Source organism: Thalassophryne amazonica, chromosome 2 (assembly GCF_902500255.1).
Source record: "Thalassophryne amazonica chromosome 2, fThaAma1.1, whole genome shotgun sequence".
Taxonomy (NCBI): Eukaryota; Metazoa; Chordata; class Actinopteri; order Batrachoidiformes; family Batrachoididae; genus Thalassophryne; species Thalassophryne amazonica.
The window spans coordinates 2,785,712-2,807,088 of NC_047104.1; the positions used below are offsets into that span (position 1 = coordinate 2,785,712).

General features: G+C 46.0%; 1 protein-coding gene across 2 annotated transcripts in view; it reads right to left on the minus strand.

Moving 5' to 3' along the window:
• Nucleotides 1-21,377, minus strand: part of LOC117521670 (A disintegrin and metalloproteinase with thrombospondin motifs 7) — a 220,760-nt gene that overhangs the window by 3,074 nt on the left and 196,309 nt on the right. For both annotated transcript variants that reach the window (XM_034183002.1, XM_034183010.1), the window contains exons 22-23: nucleotides 13,732-13,878; nucleotides 10,796-10,958 (exon numbers count right to left, since the gene is read on the minus strand). In XM_034183002.1, coding sequence (XP_034038893.1) covers nucleotides 10,796-10,958; nucleotides 13,732-13,878 — 310 coding nt within the window. The remainder of the gene's footprint in view (nucleotides 1-10,795; nucleotides 10,959-13,731; nucleotides 13,879-21,377) is intronic.

Here is a 21,377-nt window from a genome sequence, read left to right on the forward strand (position 1 = left end):
ACCTGTATTAACTGCACCTGTTTGAACTTGTTACCTGTATAAAAGACACCTGTTCACACACTCAGTCAGTCACACTCCAGCCTGTCCACCATAGCCAAGACCAAAGAGCTGTCTAAGGACACGAGGGACAAAACTGTAGACCTGCACAAGGCTGGGATGGACTACAGGACAACAGGCAAGCAGCTTGGTAGAAGACAACAACTGTTATGATTATTTATTAGAAAGTGGAAGAAACACAAGATGACTGTCAATCTCCCTCGGTCTGGGATTCCATGCAAGATCTCACTTTGTGGGGTAAGGATGATTCTGAGAAAGCTCAGAACTACACAGGAGGACCTGGTCAATGACCTGAAGAGAGCTGGGACCACAGTCACAAAGATTACATTAGTAACACATGACGCTGTCATGGTTTAAAATCCTGCAGGGCAGCAAGGTCCCCCTGCTCAAGCCAGCACATGTCCAGGCCCGTTTGAAGTTCACCAGTGACCATCTGGATTATCCAGAGGAGGCATGGGAGAAGGTCATGTGGTCACATGAGACCAGAATAGAGCTTTTTGGAATCAACTCCACTTACCATGTTTAGAGGATGAGAACAACCCCAAGAAAACCATCCCAACCGTGAAGCATGGGGGTGGAAACATCATACTCTGGGGGTGCTCTTCTGCAAAGGGGACAGGACGACTGCACCGTATTGAAGGGAGGATGGATGGGGTCATGTATTGAGAGATTTTGGCAAACAACCTCCTTCCCTCAGTAAGAGCATTGAAGATGGGTCATGGCTGGGTCTTCAGCATGACAATGACCCCAAACACACAGCCAGGGCAACTAAGGAGGGGCTCTGTAAGAAGCATTTCAAGGTCCTGGAGTGGCCTGGCCAGTCTCCAGACCTGAACTCAATAGAAAATCTTTAAGGTCTGTTTTTCTATTGTCTCAAATAAATGTTAAATAGTAAATGAACTGCATTTATGTAGCACTTTTCTATCTGCATCAGATGCTCAAAGCGCTAATGCCTCACATTCACCCCGATGTCAGGCTGCTGCCATACAAGGTGCTCACTACACACCGGGAGCAACTAGGGGATTAAAGACCTTGTCCAAGGGCCCTAAGTGATTTTCCGTTCAGGCTGGGATTTGAACCAAGGATCCTCTGGTCTCAAGACCAATGCTTAACCAGTAGACCATCACCTCCCCTAAGAAATACTTATTTCATGCAATGAAATGCAAATTAATTATTTAAAAATGATACAATGTGATTTTCTGGATGTTTTTTTTAGATTCTGTCTCTCACAGTTGAAGTGAGCTGACGATATAAATTACAGACCTCAACATTCTTTGTAGGTGGGAAAACTTGACAAATGGACAGTGGATCTGTTGTAGTGTCACCTGTTTATAGGGTGTAATTAGCTTTTGTGTTTTGTCTGTCCTTTGTGCATTTATCTTCCTGCTGCATGTTTGTGTATAATCCTTTCATGTTCACCTGTTACTCTGGGAATGTGTGAGTATGTGTCAGCCTCCTCTTGCCACGTGTGTGTGTCTGCCACTCTGTGGGTGTGGGTGTGTTTGTGTGTGTGAGATTTGGCACTATATAAAGTAAATTCAATTAATTAAATTAATTTGTGGTATTTTGTGATTTTATGTGCCTCTTTTATTTATCACCTTCTTGTTCTTGAGTTTATTCTCACAGGCTTTTAGTCAGTTGTGCATTTTATTTCTTGATGTGTTTTATTGGTATGGCGCCCTCTTGTGTTGTATTGAATGAATGAGAATGAATTGAATTGAATGATTCAATTCATTCATTCAATTCATTCATTCAGTTTGTATGTACACTTCTTTTTGTGGAAGTTCTTTGAGTTACCTCCTCACCCTCTCACTTGATCAGATTCCTCCTTCTTGAGTTCGTGTTGAACTGTATTTTTGGAATCCCTCACCCACACTTGGACTTTTGAGTTATTTTTTTGTTGTTTCCCTCCTCACCTGTACATATTAGAACACCTTGGAACTTTAGAACTTTACCCTGGGTCTAGTTCTAGTTTCCTGACTTTTGGTTCCCAAATTGTAACAGGATCAAATATTTGCCTCACTGTAACACAGATATTGTGTATCTACTCATATCAATACAGGCCACTCGTCATCTTCCATCTTTACTCATCTTATTTGCAATAACATCAGTAATCTAAATAAACTGATAAGGGGTCATACATACATCTTCGACTGTTATGTGTCGACGCAGATTGAGGAGTGAACCTGCGTCAGACAGGACCCAGCACTAAAAATAACCAGGAAGCGGTTCCATCAACAAAAAAACAATTTATTTTTCACCTGTGCCTAAATAAATTATACAAAAAAAACCCAACCCAATGTCCTTCAAGAGGAGTGACTGCTGGCACGCTCTCCAGTGTTCACGGGGAGAGAAGTCCGATGCTCCTGGACTCACTACCAACAAACAGACACCCCTCAGGTGGACACGACAAACTGACTCTCTTTTGAAGCACAGAAGATGTGAGGCACGTTAGCAATTATAGCAATTTCTTTCACAAAACATGCTATCAGCAACACATCAAGGTTTATACTTTTTATCTTTATGCACATGAGCAGCTTCTCACAATAAGTGGAGGATCACTTATCCTGCACGCCACAGCAGTGACAAGCAAGCCACACCATTCTCATCACAATTTCACGTATACTATGTAGCAAAACATCAAGTTACTATCTACAATTAGTCCAACAGTTAATTACCTTTACTGTGTGCTGACAGCATGTGTCCTCACCCTTCCTTGCTTCACAGGCTTAATGTGTCAAACCCAGGTGCGGTCCTCAGCGTCTCACAAACGAACATCACAAGGTCGAGTTCCTGGCAGTTCTGCTTGGCTCACACCTGCCTTAAAAGCAGAACGCCATCCAATTATCTGCTACAGCTGAAAGTCTTTAGGGCTGCACGTGAGCACCAGTCCCAGGTGCCTCACATGATATTGACGAGGGTTAGGATTCTTCAGCCAGCACCTTCTTTTCCACAGACAAATCAGCTTCCATGCCACCTGAGGAGCAAAGAAAAGAAAACAACACCAAAACCTCCAGCCACACCCCCCGACACACAACAGTACCCCCCCATCAACGGGAAGCCCCCCAGCGACCGACCAGACCAGGACCGAGAACAGCACCTCCCTCCGGGGTCCATTACAGACAGCAGGATAGGCACCGAAGCTGGAAGGCCGGCTGGAGACAACAAAAGCCCCAAAACAAACCCCAACAATCCAATACACAATGAAAAACACAAAACCCACCCAACAACCTCCCCAGGGGACCATCCCATCAAACCCGGGAAGAAAAAGAAAAACATCCCAAACACCAAAACCCAACATAGTCCCTCAAACACAATATAAACAGAAAAACACGAAAGAAAAATAACAAACAACTCTCCCAGAATGACCTGCAAAGACCAACCCCCCCCAGAAGGCCTTCATCGCCTGTTCCAGGAGGAACAGCCAGAACCAAGATCCCACACAGGTCCCCAGGTGTACATAGAGAAAAACGGCGCCCCCCAGGGGACCGTACCATCAACCCCAGGAGGCGCCCCCCCCCCCCCACAACCCCGGAACCCCAGACCCAGGCACACTCGGCCATTTAGCCCCAAGCCAATTCCCCCCCCCAGAGGACCGTCCCATCAACCCTGGAGGCGGAACCCGGAAGGAAACATAACAAAAACAAAAATCAACCCCCGGAGGACTACCAAAAACAACCCCGGGGGATGGTAAAACGACCCTAAACCCCGTCTCCCTCCCCGGAACCCCGAAAGACCCTAGGCCCCACCCAGAGCCCGTCGGTAGCTCAATAGCAGCGAACCGCTCACAATACTAAGCCGGAGAAGGGAACAGGAAAAAACTAGCCCGGCCCCAACCCCAAGGCGCAGCGGAGAACCGGAAAAACATCCGGCGCCCCAACTCGACCATACCCCAGCCCCTCAGGAGGGGTGGAACCACCGAAATAGCAAACGGCAACAGATCGGGCCACCCCTCCGACTGAGGTAAGTCCCCGCAGCACCATACCCCGGCAACACCAATGACAAAACGGTACAAAGGCACGCCGAGGCTGGAGTGGAACCGGGCCCTAACCAAAACAAAAAAAACGCCTCTAACACCCCCCCCCCCCCCCCCTAGGTGCAGAGGTCTTCTGAGAATACGCAGTGACCAACCTGCACCACCCCACCACCCACAAGACAAACGGTCTTGGGGCAAGCGAGGCTGGGGTTAGGAATGTAGAGAAATAAAAAGCAACAAAAGAAAACGACCCAACAAGCCCAAACAGAAAATACCTAAAACACACAAAAAAGCAATAAGGACAAGAGTCCAGGCGGACATCCAACCGCCCAACAGCCACTCCTCCCCCTCCAGACAAAACTACAAACCACCAACCAAAAATAAAAAAGAGAGAGAAAAAAAAACCAATTACCCGTGGTAGGTTTTTTTTTATTTTTTTATATATGTGTATTATATCGCCGGTCCCAGAACACTTGGAGTCACGTCACCGTTATTCTTTTTGATGTCTAATCGTCGGGGCAATACAGAAATCTCTGCTCGACCGAGCTGCATGGGCTCGTCGACAGGAGGAGCCAGAGGTCCTTTAATGACTCATTTAACCCGTCCACAAACACGCCCCGCAAAGCTGCGGCATTCCAACCTGACCGAGCAGAAAAAATCCGAAAGTCCACGGAATACTCCGCCGCACTCCACCTCCCCTGCCTAAGATTCAGTAACCGCTGAGCAACGGTATTCGTTTTCACCGGATAACCAAAAACCAGTCGGAACATCGCTGATGCCACAGCTGACGCAGCAGGAAGCGAAACGACTTGCGCCGCAAGCTCCGTAACACGGGCGTCTGTTTGTTTAATTTGATTCACGAGATGCTGTAATTGCTCCCATATTTTCTCCAAGTGTTCTTGGACTTTCTTGGCAAAAGGAACCGCCTCTGCCGCTGGGTCCATTATGAAATGGCCGGGAACTACTGTTATGTGTCGACGCAGATTGAGGAGCGAACCTGCGTCAGACAGGACCCAGCACTAAAAATAACCAGGAAGGGGTTCCATCAACAAAAAACAATTTATTTTTCACCTGTGCCTAAATAAATTATACAAAAAAACCCCAACCCAATGTCCTTCAAGAGGAGTGACTGCTGGCACGCTCTCCAGTGTTCACGGGGAGAGAAGTCCGATGCTCCTGGACTCACTACCATCAAACAGACACCCCTCAGGTGGACACGACAAACTGACTCTCTGTTGAAGCACAGAAGATGTGAGGCACGTTAGCAATTATAGCAATTTCTTTCACAAAACACATGCTATCAGCAACACATCAAGGTTTATACTTTTTATCTTTATGCACATGAGCAGCTTCTCACAATAAGTGGAGGATCACTTATCCTGCACGCCACAACAGTGAGAAGCAAGCCACACCATTCTCATCACAATTTCACGTATACTATGTAGCAAAACATCAAGTTATTATCTACAATTAGTCCAACAGTTAATTACCTTTACTGTGTGCTGACAGCATGTGTCCTCACCCTTCCTTGCTTCACAGGCTTAATGTGTCAAACCCAGGTGCGGTCCTCAGCGTCTCACAAACGAACATCACAAGGTCGAGTTCCCGGCAGTTCTGCTTGGCTCACACCTGCCTTAAAAGCAGAACGCCATCCAATTATCTGCTACAGCTGAAAGTCTTTAGGGCTGCACGTGAGCACCAGTCCCAGGTGCCTCACATGATATTGACGAGGGTTAGGATTCTTCAGCCAGCACCTTCTTTTCCACAGACAAATCAGCTTCCATGCCACCTGAGGAGCAAAGAAAAGAAAACAACACCAAAACCTCCAGCCACACCCCCCGACACACAACAGTACCCCCCCCATCAACGGGAAGCCCCCCAGCGACCGACCAGACCAGGACCGAGAACAGCACCTCCCTCCGGGGTCCATTACAGACAGCAGGATAGGCACCGAAGCTGGAAGGCCGGCTGGAGACAACAAAAGCCCCAAAACAAACCCCAACAATCCAATACACAATGAAAAACACAAAACCCACCCAACAACCTCCCCAGGGGACCATCCCATCAAACCCCGGGAAGAAAAAGAAAAACATCCCAAACACCAAAACCCAACATAGTCCCTCAAACACAATATAAACAGAAAAACACGAAAGAAAAATAACAAACAACTCTCCCAGAATGACCTGCAAAGACCAACCCCCCCCAGAAGGCCTTCATCGCCTGTTCCAGGAGGAACAGCCAGAACCAAGATCCCACACAGGTCCCCAGGTGTACATAGAGAAAAACGGCGCCCCCCAGGGGACCGTACCATCAACCCCAGGAGGCGCCCCCCCCCCCCCCACAACCCCGGAACCCCAGACCCAGGCACACTCGGCCATTTAGCCCCAAGCCAATTCCCCCCCAGAGGACCGTCCCATCAACCCTGGAGGCGGAACCCGGAAGGAAACATAACAAAAACAAAAATCAACCCCCGGAGGACTACCAAAAACAACCCCGGGGGATGGTAAAACGACCCTAAACCCCGTCTCCCTCCCCGGAACCCCGAAAGACCCTAGGCCCCACCCAGAGCCCGTCGGTAGCTCAATAGCAGCGAACCGCTCACAATACTAAGCCGGAGAAGGGAACAGGAAAAAACTAGCCCGGCCCCAACCCCAAGGCGCAGCGGAGAACCGGAAAAAACATCCGGCGCCCCAACTCGACCATACCCCAGCCCCTCAGGAGGGGTGGAACCACCGAAATAGCAAACGGCAACAGATCGGGCCACCCCTCCGACTGAGGTAAGTCCCCGCAGCACCATACCCCGGCAACACCAATGACCAAAACGGTACAAAGGCACGCCGAGGCTGGAGTGGAACCGGGGCCCTAACCAAAACAAAAAAAACGCCTCTAACACCCCCCCCCCCCCCCCTAGGTGCAGAGGTCTTCTGAGAATACGCAGTGACCAACCTGCACCACCCCACCACCCACAAGACAAACGGTCTTGGGGCAAGCGAGGCTGGGGTTAGGAATGTAGAGAAATAAAAAGCAACAAAAGAAAACGACCCAACAAGCCCAAACAGAAAATACCTAAAACACAAAAAAGCAATAAGGACAAGAGTCCAGGCGGACATCCAACCGCCCAACAGCCACTCCTCCCCCTCCAGACAAAACTACAAACCACCAACCAAAAATAAAAAAGAGAGAGAAAAAAAAACCAATTACCCGTGGTAGGTTTTTTTTTATTTTTTTATATATGTGTATTATATCGCCGGTCCCAGAACACTTGGAGTCACGTCACCGTTATTCTTTTTGATGTCTAATCGTCGGGGCAATACAGAAATCTCTGCTCGACCGAGCTGCATGGGCTCGTCGACAGGAGGAGCCAGAGGTCCTTTAATGACTCATTTAACCCGTCCACAAACACGCCCCGCAAAGCTGCGGCATTCCAACCTGACCGAGCAGAAAAAATCCGAAAGTCCACGGAATACTCCGCCGCACTCCACCTCCCCTGCCTAAGATTCAGTAACCGCTGAGCAACGGTATTCGTTTTCACCGGATAACCAAAAACCAGTCGGAACATCGCTGATGCCACAGCTGACGCAGCAGGAAGCGAAACGACTTGCGCCGCAAGCTCCGTAACACGGGCGTCTGTTTGTTTAATTTGATTCACGAGATGCTGTAATTGCTCCCATATTTTCTCCAAGTGTTCTTGGACTTTCTTGGCAAAAGGAACCGCCTCTGCCGCTGGGTCCATTATGAAATGGCCGGGAACTACTGTTATGTGTCGACGCAGATTGAGGAGCGAACCTGCGTCAGACAGGACCCAGCACTAAAAATAACCAGGAAGGGGTTCCATCAACAAAAAACAATTTATTTTTCACCTGTGCCTAAATAAATTATACAAAAAAAACCCCAACCCAATGTCCTTCAAGAGGAGTGACTGCTGGCACGCTCTCCAGTGTTCACGGGGAGAGAAGTCCGATGCTCCTGGACTCACTACCATCAAACAGACACCCCTCAGGTGGACACGACAAACTGACTCTCTGTTGAAGCACAGAAGATGTGAGGCACGTTAGCAATTATAGCAATTTCTTTCACAAAACACATGCTATCAGCAACACATCAAGGTTTATACTTTTTATCTTTATGCACATGAGCAGCTTCTCACAATAAGTGGAGGATCACTTATCCTGCACGCCACAACAGTGAGAAGCAAGCCACACCATTCTCATCACAATTTCACGTATACTATGTAGCAAAACATCAAGTTATTATCTACAATTAGTCCAACAGTTAATTACCTTTACTGTGTGCTGACAGCATGTGTCCTCACCCTTCCTTGCTTCACAGGCTTAATGTGTCAAACCCAGGTGCGGTCCTCAGCGTCTCACAAACGAACATCACAAGGTCGAGTTCCCGGCAGTTCTGCTTGGCTCACACCTGCCTTAAAAGCAGAACGCCATCCAATTATCTGCTACAGCTGAAAGTCTTTAGGGCTGCACGTGAGCACCAGTCCCAGGTGCCTCACATGATATTGACGAGGGTGAGGATTCTTCAGCCAGCACCTTCTTTTCCACAGACAAATCAGCTTCCATGCCACCTGAGGAGCAAAGAAAAGAAAACAACACCAAAACCTCCAGCCACACCCCCCGACACACAACATCGACTGCTTGTCTGGGTTTGGGTCGCAGGGGCAACAGCTCCAGCAAGGGACCCCAGACTTCCCTTTCACTGGCATCATTGACCACCACTCATTGGGGGATCCCGAGGCGTTCCCAGGCCAGTGTGGAGATATAATCTCTCCACCTAGTCCTGGGTCTTCCCCCAGGTCTCCTCCCAGATGGACGTGCCTGGAACACCTCCCTAGGGAGGTGCCCAGGAGGCATCCTTACCAGATGCCTGAACCACCTCAGCTGGGTCCTTTCAACATGAAGGAGCAGCAACTCTACTCTGAGCTCCCCACGGATGACCGAACTTCTCACCCTATCTCTAAGACAGACACCAGTCACCCTCCTGAGGAAGCCCATTTCAGCCGCTTGTAATCTAGTTCTTTCGGTCATGACCCAACCCTTATGACCATAGGTGACAGTAGGAATGAAGATTGACAAGTAGATCGAGAGTTTCACCTTTTGGCTCAGCCCCCTTTTCGTCACAACAGTACGGTAGAGTGAATGCAACACCGCCCCTGCTGCGCCGATTCTCTGGCCAATCTCATGCTCCATCGTCCCCTCACTCATGAACAAGACCTCGAGGTACTTGAACTCCTTTACTTGGGGCAAGACCTCATTCCCTATCCGGAGTAGGCAATCCATCAGTTTCCTGCTGAGAACCATGGCCTCAGATTTAGAGGTGCTAATCCTTATCCCAGCCACTTCACACTCGGCTGAGAACTGATCCAGTGAGTGTTGGAGGTCACAGACTGATGAAGCCAACAGGACCACATCATCTGCCAAAAGCAATGATGAGCTCCTGAGCCCACCAAACTGGAAATCCTCCTCCCCCCGACTACACCTCTATATCCTGTCCATGAATATCACAAACAGGACTGGTGACAAGGTGCAGCCCTGGAGGTGGCCAACCCCCACTGGAAACAAATCCAAATTACTGGTGAGCACCTGAACACAGCACTCGCTTTGTGAGTACAGACATTGGATGGCCCTGAGAAGGGACCCCCTCACTCCATATTCCCGCAGCACCTCCCACAGTATCTCCCAGGGTACTTGATTATACGCCTTCTCCAAGTCCAAGGAACACATGTAGACTGGGTGGGCATACGCCCAGGCCCCCTCCAGGATCCTTGTGAGAGTGAAGAGCTAGTCGGTTGTTCCACGTCCAGGATGGAACCTGCATTGTTCCTCTTCAATCAGAGGTTCGACTATCGGCTGAACCCTCCTTTCCAACACCCTGGAGTAGACTTTACCAGGTAGTCTGAGTAGTGTGATGCCCCTGTAGTTGGCACACACTCTCTGGTCCCCCTTTTTAAATATGGGGACCACCACCCAAGTTTGCCATTCCTTAGGCACTGTCCCAGACCTCAGCGCAATGTTGAAGAGTCATCTCATCCAAGACAGTCCCTACACACCCAGATCTCATCAACCCCCAGGGCTTTGCCACTGTGGAGCTGTTTGACTATCTCAGTGATCTCAACCAAGGAAATTGATGATGATCGTCCATCAGCTTCCAGCTATGCCCCTACTGTAGAGGGTGCTCCAGTTTGATGCAGGAGTTCTTCAAAGTGTTCCTTCCAGTGCCCGATTACCTCCTCAGTTAATATCAAGTTCCATCCTTACTGTAGACAACTTAGGAGTCATAGACGATTTTTCAAAAATAGATTTGATTCATTGCTGTAACGCTTGAAACTTCCTCATAAGTTTGAACTCTCATCAGTTTTCCAGGAGGAACCTGTGGTGGCAGCAGGTGAAGTATGATCACCCAGACGTCTGTTACCCCAACAACAACCTCGAGCTGGATCCTGGAGGACCTCCATGTGTACCCATACCAGATGACTTACATCATCTCCACAACTTCATGTTTTATCTATCTTTTCACTGTGACATCATCACTGCTGTTGCTGCTCCAACCTGCCTTTGGATCACCTGCTCCATCTGTCTCGCAACTGGGAGCAAGACCTCATGAAACTTGGCCATCTTCACTTGGGGCAACCACCAACACCTGAACCAGACTGGGGTTAAACCTGATGGTTGTTGTTAGTTTCAGGGCTGTGTGAACATCTAAGCTGTCAAACTACTGAAGCAGCAATTGTGTAAAATGTGGGTCACTCACCAGCAGTGGTGCTCTCACATGCATGTAGGTTACATTTCTGGAGTTTTTCGGGTTGTGGCTCATGGTCGCACTGGTCTTCATCCACTTCTTCTTCTGGCTCAACCTTCATGTTTATGCACTTGATGAGTCGACGCTGTTCACCGCCGCCGCAGGATGCTGAACACTACAGGCGACAGTTGTTCATGAAAAGTCTGATCAGTCCTCACCAATCGGGTCTGTGTGTCTGTTGGTCTGTGTGTCTGTTGGTCTGTGTGTCTGTCTGTAGGTCTGTATAACTATAGGTCTACAGGTATTTGTATCTGATGGTCTGTGTCTCTGTTGATCTGTGTGTCTGTAGGTCTGTTGTTTTTTTGTGTCTGTTGGTTTGTGTGTCTTTTGATCTGTGTGTCTGTAGGTCTGTTGGGTTTTTTGTGTCTGTTGATCTGTGTGTCTGTAGGTCTGTTGGGTTTTTTGTGTCTTTTGATCTGTGTGTCTGTAGGTCTGTTGGGTTTTTTGTGTCTTTTGATCTGTGTGTCTGTAGGTCTGTTGGGTTTTTTTGTATCTGTTGATCTGTGTGTCTGTAGGTCTGTTGGGTTTTTTGTGTCTTTTGATCTGTGTGTCTGTAGGTCTGTTGGGTTTTTTGTGTCTTTTGATCTGTGTGTCTGTAGGTCTGTTGGGTTTTTTGTATCTGTTGATCTGTGTGTCTGTAGGTCTGTTGGGTTTTTTGTGTCTTTTGATCTGTGTGTCTGTAGGTCTGTTGGGTTTTTTGTATCTGTTGATCTGTGTGTCTGTAGGTCTGTTGAGTTTTTTTGTATCTGTAGGTCTGTTGGGTTATTTTGTATCTGTTGATCTGTGTGTCTGTAGGTCTGTTGGGTTTTTTTGTATCTGTTGATCTGTGTGTCTGTAGGTCTGTTGGGTTTTTTGTATCTGTTGATCTGTGTGTCTGTAGGTCTGTTGGGTTTTTTGTATCTGTTGATCTGTGTGTCTGTAGGTCTGTTTTTTGTGTCTGTTGGTTTGTGTGTCTTTTGATCTGTGTGTCTGTAGGTCTGTTGGGTTTTTTCTATCTGTTGATCTGTGTGTCTGTAGGTCTGTTGGGTTTTTTGTGTCTTTTGATCTGTGTGTCTGTAGGTCTGTTGGGTTTTTTGTATCTGTTGATCTGTGTGTCTGTAGGTCTGTTGGGTTTTTTGTATCTGTTGATCTGTGTGTCTGTAGGTCTGTTGGGTTTTTTGTATCTGTTGATCTGTGTGTCTGTAGGTCTGTTGGGTTTTTTGTGTCTTTTGATCTGTGTGTCTGTAGGTCTGTTGGGTTTTTTTGTGTCTTTTGATCTGTGTGTCTGTAGGTCTGTTGGGTTTTTTGTATCTGTTGATCTGTGTGTCTGTAGGTCTGTTGAGTTTTTTTGTATCTGTAGGTCTGTTGGGTTATTTTGTATCTGTTGATCTGTGTGTCTGTAGGTCTGTTGGGTTTTTTTGTATCTGTTGATCTGTGTGTCTGTAGGTCTGTTGGGTTTTTTGTATCTGTTGATCTGTGTGTCTGTAGGTCTGTTGGGTTTTTTGTATCTGTTGATCTGTGTGTCTGTAGGTCTGTTTTTTGTGTCTGTTGGTTTGTGTGTCTTTTGATCTGTGTGTCTGTAGGTCTGTTGGGTTTTTTCTATCTGTTGATCTGTGTGTCTGTAGGTCTGTTGGGTTTTTTGTGTCTTTTGATCTGTGTGTCTGTAGGTCTGTTGGGTTTTTGTATCTGTTGATCTGTGTGTCTGTAGGTCTGTTGGGTTTTTTGTATCTGTTGATCTGTGTGTCTGTAGGTCTGTTGGGTTTTTTGTATCTGTTGATCTGTGTGTCTGTAGGTCTGTTGGGTTTTTTGTGTCTTTTGATCTGTGTGTCTGTAGGTCTGTTGGGTTTTTTGTGTCTTTTGATCTGTGTGTCTGTAGGTCTGTTGGGTTTTTTGTGTCTTTTGATCTGTGTGTCTGTAGGTCTGTTTTTTGTGTCTGTTGGTTTGTGTGTCTTTTGATCTGTGTGTCTGTAGGTCTGTTGTTTTTTTGTATCTGTTGATCTGTGTGTCTGTAGGTCTGTTGGGTTTTTTGTATCTGTTGATCTGTGTGTCTGTAGGTCTGTTGGGTTTTTTGTATCTGTTGATCTGTGTGTCTGTAGGTCTGTTGGGTTTTTGTATCTGTTGATCTGTGTGTCTGTAGGTCTGTTGTTTTTTGTGTCTGTTGGTTTGTGTGTCTTTTGATCTGTGTGTCTGTAGGTCTGTTGGGTTTTTTGTATCTGTTGATCTGTGTGTCTGTAGGTCTGTTGGGTTTTTTGTATCTGTTGATCTGTGTGTCTGTAGGTCTGTTGTTTTTTGTGTCTGTTGGTTTGTGTGTCTTTTGATCTGTGTGTCTGTAGGTCTGTTGGGTTTTTTTTGTATCTGTTGATCTGTGTGTCTGTAGGTCTGTTGGGTTTTTTGTATCTGTTGATCTGTGTGTCTGTAGGTCTGTTGGGTTTTTTTGTATCTGTTGATCTGTGTGTCTGTAGGTCTGTTGGGTTTTTTGTATCTGTTGATCTGTGTGTCTGTAGGTCTGTTGGGTTTTTTGTATCTGTTGATCTGTGTGTCTGTAGGTCTGTTGGGTTTTTTGTGTCTTTTGATCTGTGTGTCTGTAGGTCTGTTGAGTTTTTTTGTATCTGCTGATGTGTGTCTGTAGGTCTGTTGGGTTTTTGTATCTGTTGATCTGTGTGTCTGTAGGTCTGTTGGGGTTTTTTGTATCTGTTGATCTCTGTCTGTAGGTCTGTTGGGTTTTTTGTATCTGTTGATCTGTGTGTCTGTAGGTCTGTTGGGTTTTTTGTATCTGTTGATCTGTGTGTCTGTAGGTCTGTTGTTTTTTTTGTATCTGATGGTCTGTGTGTCTGTTGGTCTGTGTGTCTGTTGTTCCTCTGAAGAGGAACAATCAAGATGTTCTTGTTCTTGTTATTCTGGTCAGGTACCTGCCCCCACGATCCACTGAGCCACTGAGCACAGGGCTGGAGGTTACACGGCTGGATGCTGCTCGGCTGAAGGTTCAAGTCACACCGGATCTCCTCTGGACACGTGACGATACGCTGCTGCTCACCTCCTCCACATACCTCAGAGCACTGAACACACAACACGACTCTCAGCATCAACAAAAAAGTGGACATCAAGTGTGCAAAATACGTCCTCGCACCACGACTGCCATGTCAGATTATTATGTTACCTGATGAACACTGTGTAGGAGGCGTGGCAGATAGGCGTGGAGGCGTGGCAGACAGGGATACAGCTGTGGCACGGTGCAAGCCACTCATACTCAAATGGCTTGCACCGCGCGCGAGTGGCTTGCACCATTTTATATGCTGACGTCATTAAAAACTTTCAGACCGTACTTTTTGACATTTGTATTCTGATACACCAGACTGGATCGTTGGCATAAGGACAGCAAGTTTAGCATGTTGACTGGAAGAAAACAACCAAAAGAGTTCAAAAATCAAAAGAGTCAAGAACAAAATCAAAAAAACACAATGGCACCTGCCAAAATCAAAGTGGCAAGAGTCAGTGTGCATGGATGGAGGCAGCAATGCGTTGGCGCAAATTCCGGACTAGACGTCGTAAGGTGTCCTGTAGCGTCCTGGTCCACCTCTGCTGCAGTGCTTCGACCTATTCTGTGAATGTAACTTAAACCACCCTCCACCAATCAATCAATCAATTTTTTTATATAGCGCCAAATCACAACAAACAGTTGCCCCAAGGCGCTTTATATTGTAAGGCAAGGCCATACAATAATTATGTAAAACCCCAACGGTCAAAACGACCCCCTGTGAGCAAGCACTTGGCTACAGTGGGAAGGAAAAACTCCCTTTTAACAGGAAGAAACCTCCAGCAGAACCAGGCTCAGGGAGGGGCAGTCTTCTGCTGGGACTGGTTGGGGCTGAGGGAGAGAACCAGGAAAAAGACATGCTGTGGAAGAGAGCAGGAGATCAATCACTAATGATTAAATGCAGAGTGGTGCATACAGAGCAAAAAGAGAAAGAAACAGTGCATCATGGGAACCCCCCAGCAGTCTACGTCTATAGCAGCATAACTAAGGGATGGTTCAGGGTCACCTGATCCAGCCCTAACTATAAGCTTTAGCAAAAAGGAAAGTTTTAAGCCTAATCTTAAAAGTAGAGAGGGTGTCTGTCTCCCTGATCTGAATTGGGAGCTGGTTCCACAGGAGAGGAGCCTGAAAGCTGAAGGCTCTGCCTCCCATTCTACTCTTACAAACCCTAGGAACTACAAGTAAGCCTGCAGTCTGAGAGCGAAGCGCTCTATTGGGGTGATATGGTACTACGAGGTCCCTAAGATAAGATGGGACCTGATTATTCAAAACCTTATAAGTAAGAAGAAGAATTTTAAATTCTATTCTAGAATTAACAGGAAGCCAATGAAGAGAGGCCAATATGGGTGAGATATGCTCTCTCCTTCTAGTCCCCGTCAGTACTCTAGCTGCAGCATTTTGAATTAACTGAAGGCTTTTTAGGGAACTTTTAGGACAACCTGATAATAATGAATTACAATAGTCCAGCCTAGAGGAAATAAATGCATGAATTAGTTTTTCAGCATCACTCTGAGACAAGACCTTTCTGATTTTAGAGATATTGCGTAAATGCAAAAAAGCAGTCCTACATATTTGTTTAATATGCGCTTTGAATGACATATCCTGATCAAAAATGACTCACCATACCAACTGCCCAGAGACGTTTTTCATGTGGTAGACGTCGCATTATGACCTTCAATGAAATGGCACTAGTGCCCATTTTTGGGTCTTCGTGTAGGACTTCAAGGACCCCCCCCCCCCCGTGGAACAGATTACACAATGTGTTTTGCTCAAGATGTGTTTTAGCAACTTTCAAAGTGACGTACCCATGTGCAGTGAGGTGAAACTAAATCACGTCATCATTTTCTCAAGTACCCGCGCACTATGTATTCAATAAAGACCAAAGGTATAATCCCACCACCCTCACAAGTTGAGATATTCAGGAATTTCTCCCTCAATGTTTTTAATAACTCTCAGTATATTTTAAACTTAGACTCCTTCAGTCGGGACTCTTGGAGCATGCAGTCGCATGGTTCGCAAACAGGACTCGTCTGTTTTCTGAATTTGTTACTGTCCACAAGGGGGTGCTGCAGGGTTCTGTATTGGGTCCTCTTTTATTCATTATTTCTATCAATGATTTGGGCTCTAATGTGTCAGATGCTACTTTGCATGTTTATGCTGATAACACTGTTATTTATTGGTGTGGATTAGCTCTTGTCCAGGCCACTGAATCCCTGCAGAAAGCCTTTGTTGCTGTCCAGCACTCATTATTTCAGATGAAACTAGTTTGTCAAAGCAGGTAAGACTAAACTTATGTAGTTTTCCAATTCTACGAAGTGCACAATGATCCCCTCAAAGACCCCTCTGGCGGGAAACGAAATCGAGGCGGCTCACATATATAAATAACTGGGTGTCTTGATTGATGACTCCCTCATTTTCAAGCCACATGTTAAGAAACGTGAAGAAGCTCAGGCTTAAATTGGGTTTTTATTTTCAAAACAAGCTGTGTTTTTCTTTTAACCCCTTAATGCCCATCGTTGCATATATGCTACAATCTCTGACAAATTGACCTGTATGCCTGTTGTCGCAAATTTGCAACATACCATCATTATTATTATAACATAAAGTCATTACCAGAATATCCAATATTACTATCTAGTTTTTGTGCAAAAGTGAAATTAATAATCTCAACATTATTTACCATCTACTTAAAGGCAAAAACACACACAAAAGATTTTTTTTATATACAGCTATATAAATTCGGGCGTTAAGTGGTTAATGTAAAAAAGTGGCTTGTTGCCCCAACTTTCCAGAATCAAAATCAAATTTATTGCCATGTAATTTTGCACATACAAGGAATTTGATCTGGTGTTATTGGTGCATAAACAATAAGAAAATAAAAGGAAAAACACTTCTGCAAAACTCACTGTTAAATAAATATAATGGAATGGGGCAGTGCAGAGGCAGCAGGAGTACAGGTGTACAGTAACTTTTAGTGTAGGGACGACCAACCTGTACTACATAGTAGTGGCGGGGGGGGGGGGGGGGGGGGGGTCTCTGGCATTGTTTATGAATCTAGCTGTGGATGGAAAGAAGCTGTTTTTGTGTCTTGAGGTTTTGGTCCTGGTGGACCTCAGCCATCTACCAGGGGGGAGGGTGACAAAAAGGTTGTGTCCTGGGTGAGAGGGATCAGCCACTATCCAGGTAGTGGTCTAGTGGTTAAGGCGTTGGGCTTGAGACCAGAAGATCCTTGGTTCAAATCCCAGCCTTATTGGAAAATCACTAAGGGTCCTTGGGCCCTTCCCCTATTGCTCCCGGTGTGTAATGAGTACCTTGTATGGCAGCACCCTCACATCGGGGTGAATGTGAAGCATTATTGTAAAGAGCTTTGAGCATCTGATGCAGATGGAAAAGTGCTATATAAATGCAGTCCATTTACCATTTACTATCTTCCTTGCTGGGCTCAGGGCCCTGGAGGTGTATAGGTCCTGTAGGGATGGCAGACTGCAGTCTATCACCTTCTCTGCTGTGTGCATGATACCCTGCAGTCTGCTCCTGTCCTTGGCAGTGGCAGCAGCGCACCAGATGGTGATGGAGGAGGAGATGATGGACTCAATGATGGCAGTGCAGAAGTTCACCATCATTGTTTTTGGCAGGTTGAACTTTCTCAGCTTCCGCAAAAAGGACATCTTCTGTTGTGCTCTCTTAGTAAGAGAGCTGACGTTCAGCTCCCACTTGAGGTCCTGGGTGATGGTGATCCCCAGGTAGCAGAAGGACTCCACAATGGTGACTGGGGAGTCACACAGGGTGATGGCCGGGACTGGGTTCTTCCTGAAGTTATCAACCATCTCCACTGTCTTGAGGGCAATGAGCTCCAGATTGTTCTGTATGCACCAGGACACCAGTCCATCGATCTCCTGTTTGTAGGCCGACTTGTCCCCATCAGAGATGAGTCCGATGAGGGCTGTATCATCTGCGAACTTCAGGAGCTTCACAGAATAGTGACTGGAGGTGCAGCTGTTGGTGTACAGGGAGAAGAGTAGAGGAGAAAGAACGCAGCGTTGGGGGGATACGGTACTTATGGACCGTGTTGGAGACATGCCCCCTCAGCTTTACATGCTGCCTCCTGTTAGGCACAAAGTCAGTGATCCACCTGCAGGTGGAGTTGGGCACACAGACCTAAGAGAGTTTGTCCTGTAGCAGGGCCAGGATGATCGTACTGAAGCAGAGCTGAAGTCCACAAACAGAATCCTGGCGTAGGTTCCTGTGGAGTCCGGATACTGTAGGATGAAACGGAGGGCCGTGTTTACAGCGTCGTCAACTGACCTGTTGGCCCTGTTGGCCAACTGCAGGGGATCCAGGTAAAGGTCAGAGATGGCCTTGAGGTGTGTGAGGACAAGGCGCTCAAAGGTCTTCATCGCCACAGAGGTCAGGGCGACGGGTCTGTAGTCATTAAGTCCTGTAGTTCTTTGTTTATTGGAGATGGGGATGATGGTGGAGACCTTGAAGCATGCTGGCACCTGGCATGTCTCCAGTGAGGTGCTGAAAATGTCTGTGAACACTGGGACAGTTGGTCTGCACAGTTCTTCACTATGGACGGGGATACAGAGTCAGGTCTGGCTGCTTTGCATGGGTCCTGTCTTTTGAAGTGCTTGTTGACATCCCTCTTATGGATGGAGAGGAGCGTGATGGGGGAGTTTTTTTTTTATCTGTGTTGGATTATGGAGATATTTTACATATGAATGCTTCTGCTCAATGTCTTTGCACAGTAGACACTGTTTACTGTGCTTCTCTGAGTTTCATTATAAACTGCAAAGTGTTGTCACACCACTGAAGGAGGAGGCCAGCCCACCAGAGGGACCAGTCATTGGTATACTTTTATGTATAAAACAATACTCTGACTGTTGCCTTCCTACATTTGTACTTTAATTGTACGGAGAAGTGCTGGTCTTTACTCTTTCTGCTCACAGGACAACGTTTTGCTTTCTGTTCCATATGCCCAAACTCAATTGGTTAAAAGGGCTTTTGTCCATTCGGCACCTTGTGCTTAGAATACGTTGCAAGAGGAGTGGAAATTAACAGCGTTAATGTCACTGGGAGCTTTTAAATCCAAATTGAGAAAACTTGAGGCCAACTCCGGTGGCCATCAAATGGCCATCTGGTATTGTGAAGGCATTTTGTCCATCTGTCTCTCTGTCTGTCCATCTGTCTATGCTCAGCATAAATCAATCAATCAATTCAATCAATTTTTTTTTATATAGCGCCAAATCACAACAAACAGTTGCCCCAAGGCGCTTTATATTGTAAGGCAAAAGCCATACAATAATTATGTAAAACCCCAACGGTCAAAACGACCCCCTGTGAGCAAGCACTTGGCTACAGTGGGAAGGAAAAACTCCCTTTTAACAGGAAGAAACCTCCTGCAGAACCAGGCTCAGGGAGGGGCAGTCTTCTGCTGGGACTGGTTGGGGCTGAGGGAGAGAACCAGGAAAAAGACATGCTGTGGAGGGGAGCAGAGATCAATCACTAATGATTAAATGCAGAGTGGTGCATACAGAGCAAAAAGAGAAAGAAACAGTGCATCATGGGAACCCCCCAGCAGTCTACGTCTATAGCAGCATAACTAAGGGATGGTTCAGGGTCACCTGATCCAGCCCTAACTATAAGCTTTAGCAAAAGGAAAGTTTTAAGCCTAATCTTAAAAGTAGAGAGGGTGTCTGTCTCCCTGATCTGAATTGGGAGCTGGTTCCACAGGAGAGGAGCCTGAAAGCTGAAGGCTCTGCCTCCCATTCTACTCTTAAAAACCCTAGGAACTACAAGTAAGCCTGCAGTCTGAGAGCGAAGCGCTCTATTGGGGTGATATGGTACTACGAGGTCCCTAAGATAAGATGGGACCTGATTATTCAAAACCTTATAAGTAAGAAGAAGAATTTTAAATTCTATTCTAGAATTAACAGGAAGCCAATGAAGAGAGGCCAATATGGGTGAGATATGCTCTCTCCTTCTAGTCCCCGTCAGTACTCTAGCTGCAGCATTTTGAATTAACTGAAGGCTTTTTAAGGAACTTTTAGGACAACCTGATAATAATGAATTACAATAGTCCAGCCTAGAGGAAATAAATGCATGAATTAGTTTTTCAGCATCACTCTGAGACAAGACCTTTCTAATTTTAGAGATATTGCGTAAATGCAAAAAAGCAGTCCTACATATTTGTTTAATATGCGCTTTGAATGACATATCTGATCAAAAATGACTCCAAGATTTCTCACAGTATTACTAGAGGTCAGGGTAATGCCATCCAGAGTAAGGATCTGGTTAGACACCATGTTTCTAAGATTTGTGGGGCCAAGTACAATAACTTCAGTTTTATCTGAGTTTAAAAGCAGGAAATTAGAGCTCATCCATGTCTTTATGTCTGTAAGACAATCCTGCAGTTTAGCTAATTGGTGTGTGTCCTCTGGCTTCATGGATAGATAAAGCTGGGTATCATCTGCGTAACAATGAAAATTTAAGCAATACCGTCTAATAATACTGCCTAAGGGAAGCATGTATAAAGTGAATAAAATTGGTCCTAGCACAGAACCTTGTGGAACTCCATAATTAACTTTAGTCTGTGAAGAAGATTCCCCATTTACATGAACAAATTGCAATCTATTAGACAAATATGATTCAAACCACCGCAGCGCAGTGCCTTTAATACCTATGGCATGCTCTAATCTCTGTAATAAAATTTTATGGTCAACAGTATCAAAAGCAGCACCGAGGTCTAACAGAACAAGCACAGAGATGAGTCCACTGTCCGAGGCCATAAGAAGATCATTAGAAATCCATTCCTCGAGTCCCTGCTAGGGTCTTCCGATTCACAGGGAGACATTCTTGAGGACACAGACCTTGGACAAGTTCAAAGATGGCTACCCTTGATGTATTTTAAAAGGTTAAAAGTTACATTCTGTACCTAATTTTATGGTATAATCTCACGAACGCTAGCGTTGTGACATCACTTCCTGGTGTCGCTAGCTGCTATCTTCCACTGACTCAAAGGTTCTTCTTCCAGTGGAGTTAAATGTGTCTCATTAATGTCAGCGAATGCACAGAGGGTGATCGACAAATATACCTTGATGTGCACAACTTCTGCTCTTGTCAAAAGCTCATATATGTGCACGTACACACACACACACACACACACACACAACACACACACACCACACACACACACACACACACCACACAACACACACACACACACACAGCATCCTGCAGATGCCGTTAAAACATAAACAGTTTTGATTGACTGGGGCTTTACTGATTATGTACAAATTGTACGTAAGACAACAGGTTTCTTAATAATTAAACAAGAACCGCTAAATGACCACTAGAACTGGAGACGACAATCAGCTGGAGACAACAATCAGATCGAGGACACAATCAGACTGAAGAGGCCATTCAGACTGGAGACAACAATCAGACTGAAGACGCAATCAGACTGGAGAACGACAATCAGACTGGAGACAACAATCAGACTGAAGACGACAATCAGACTGG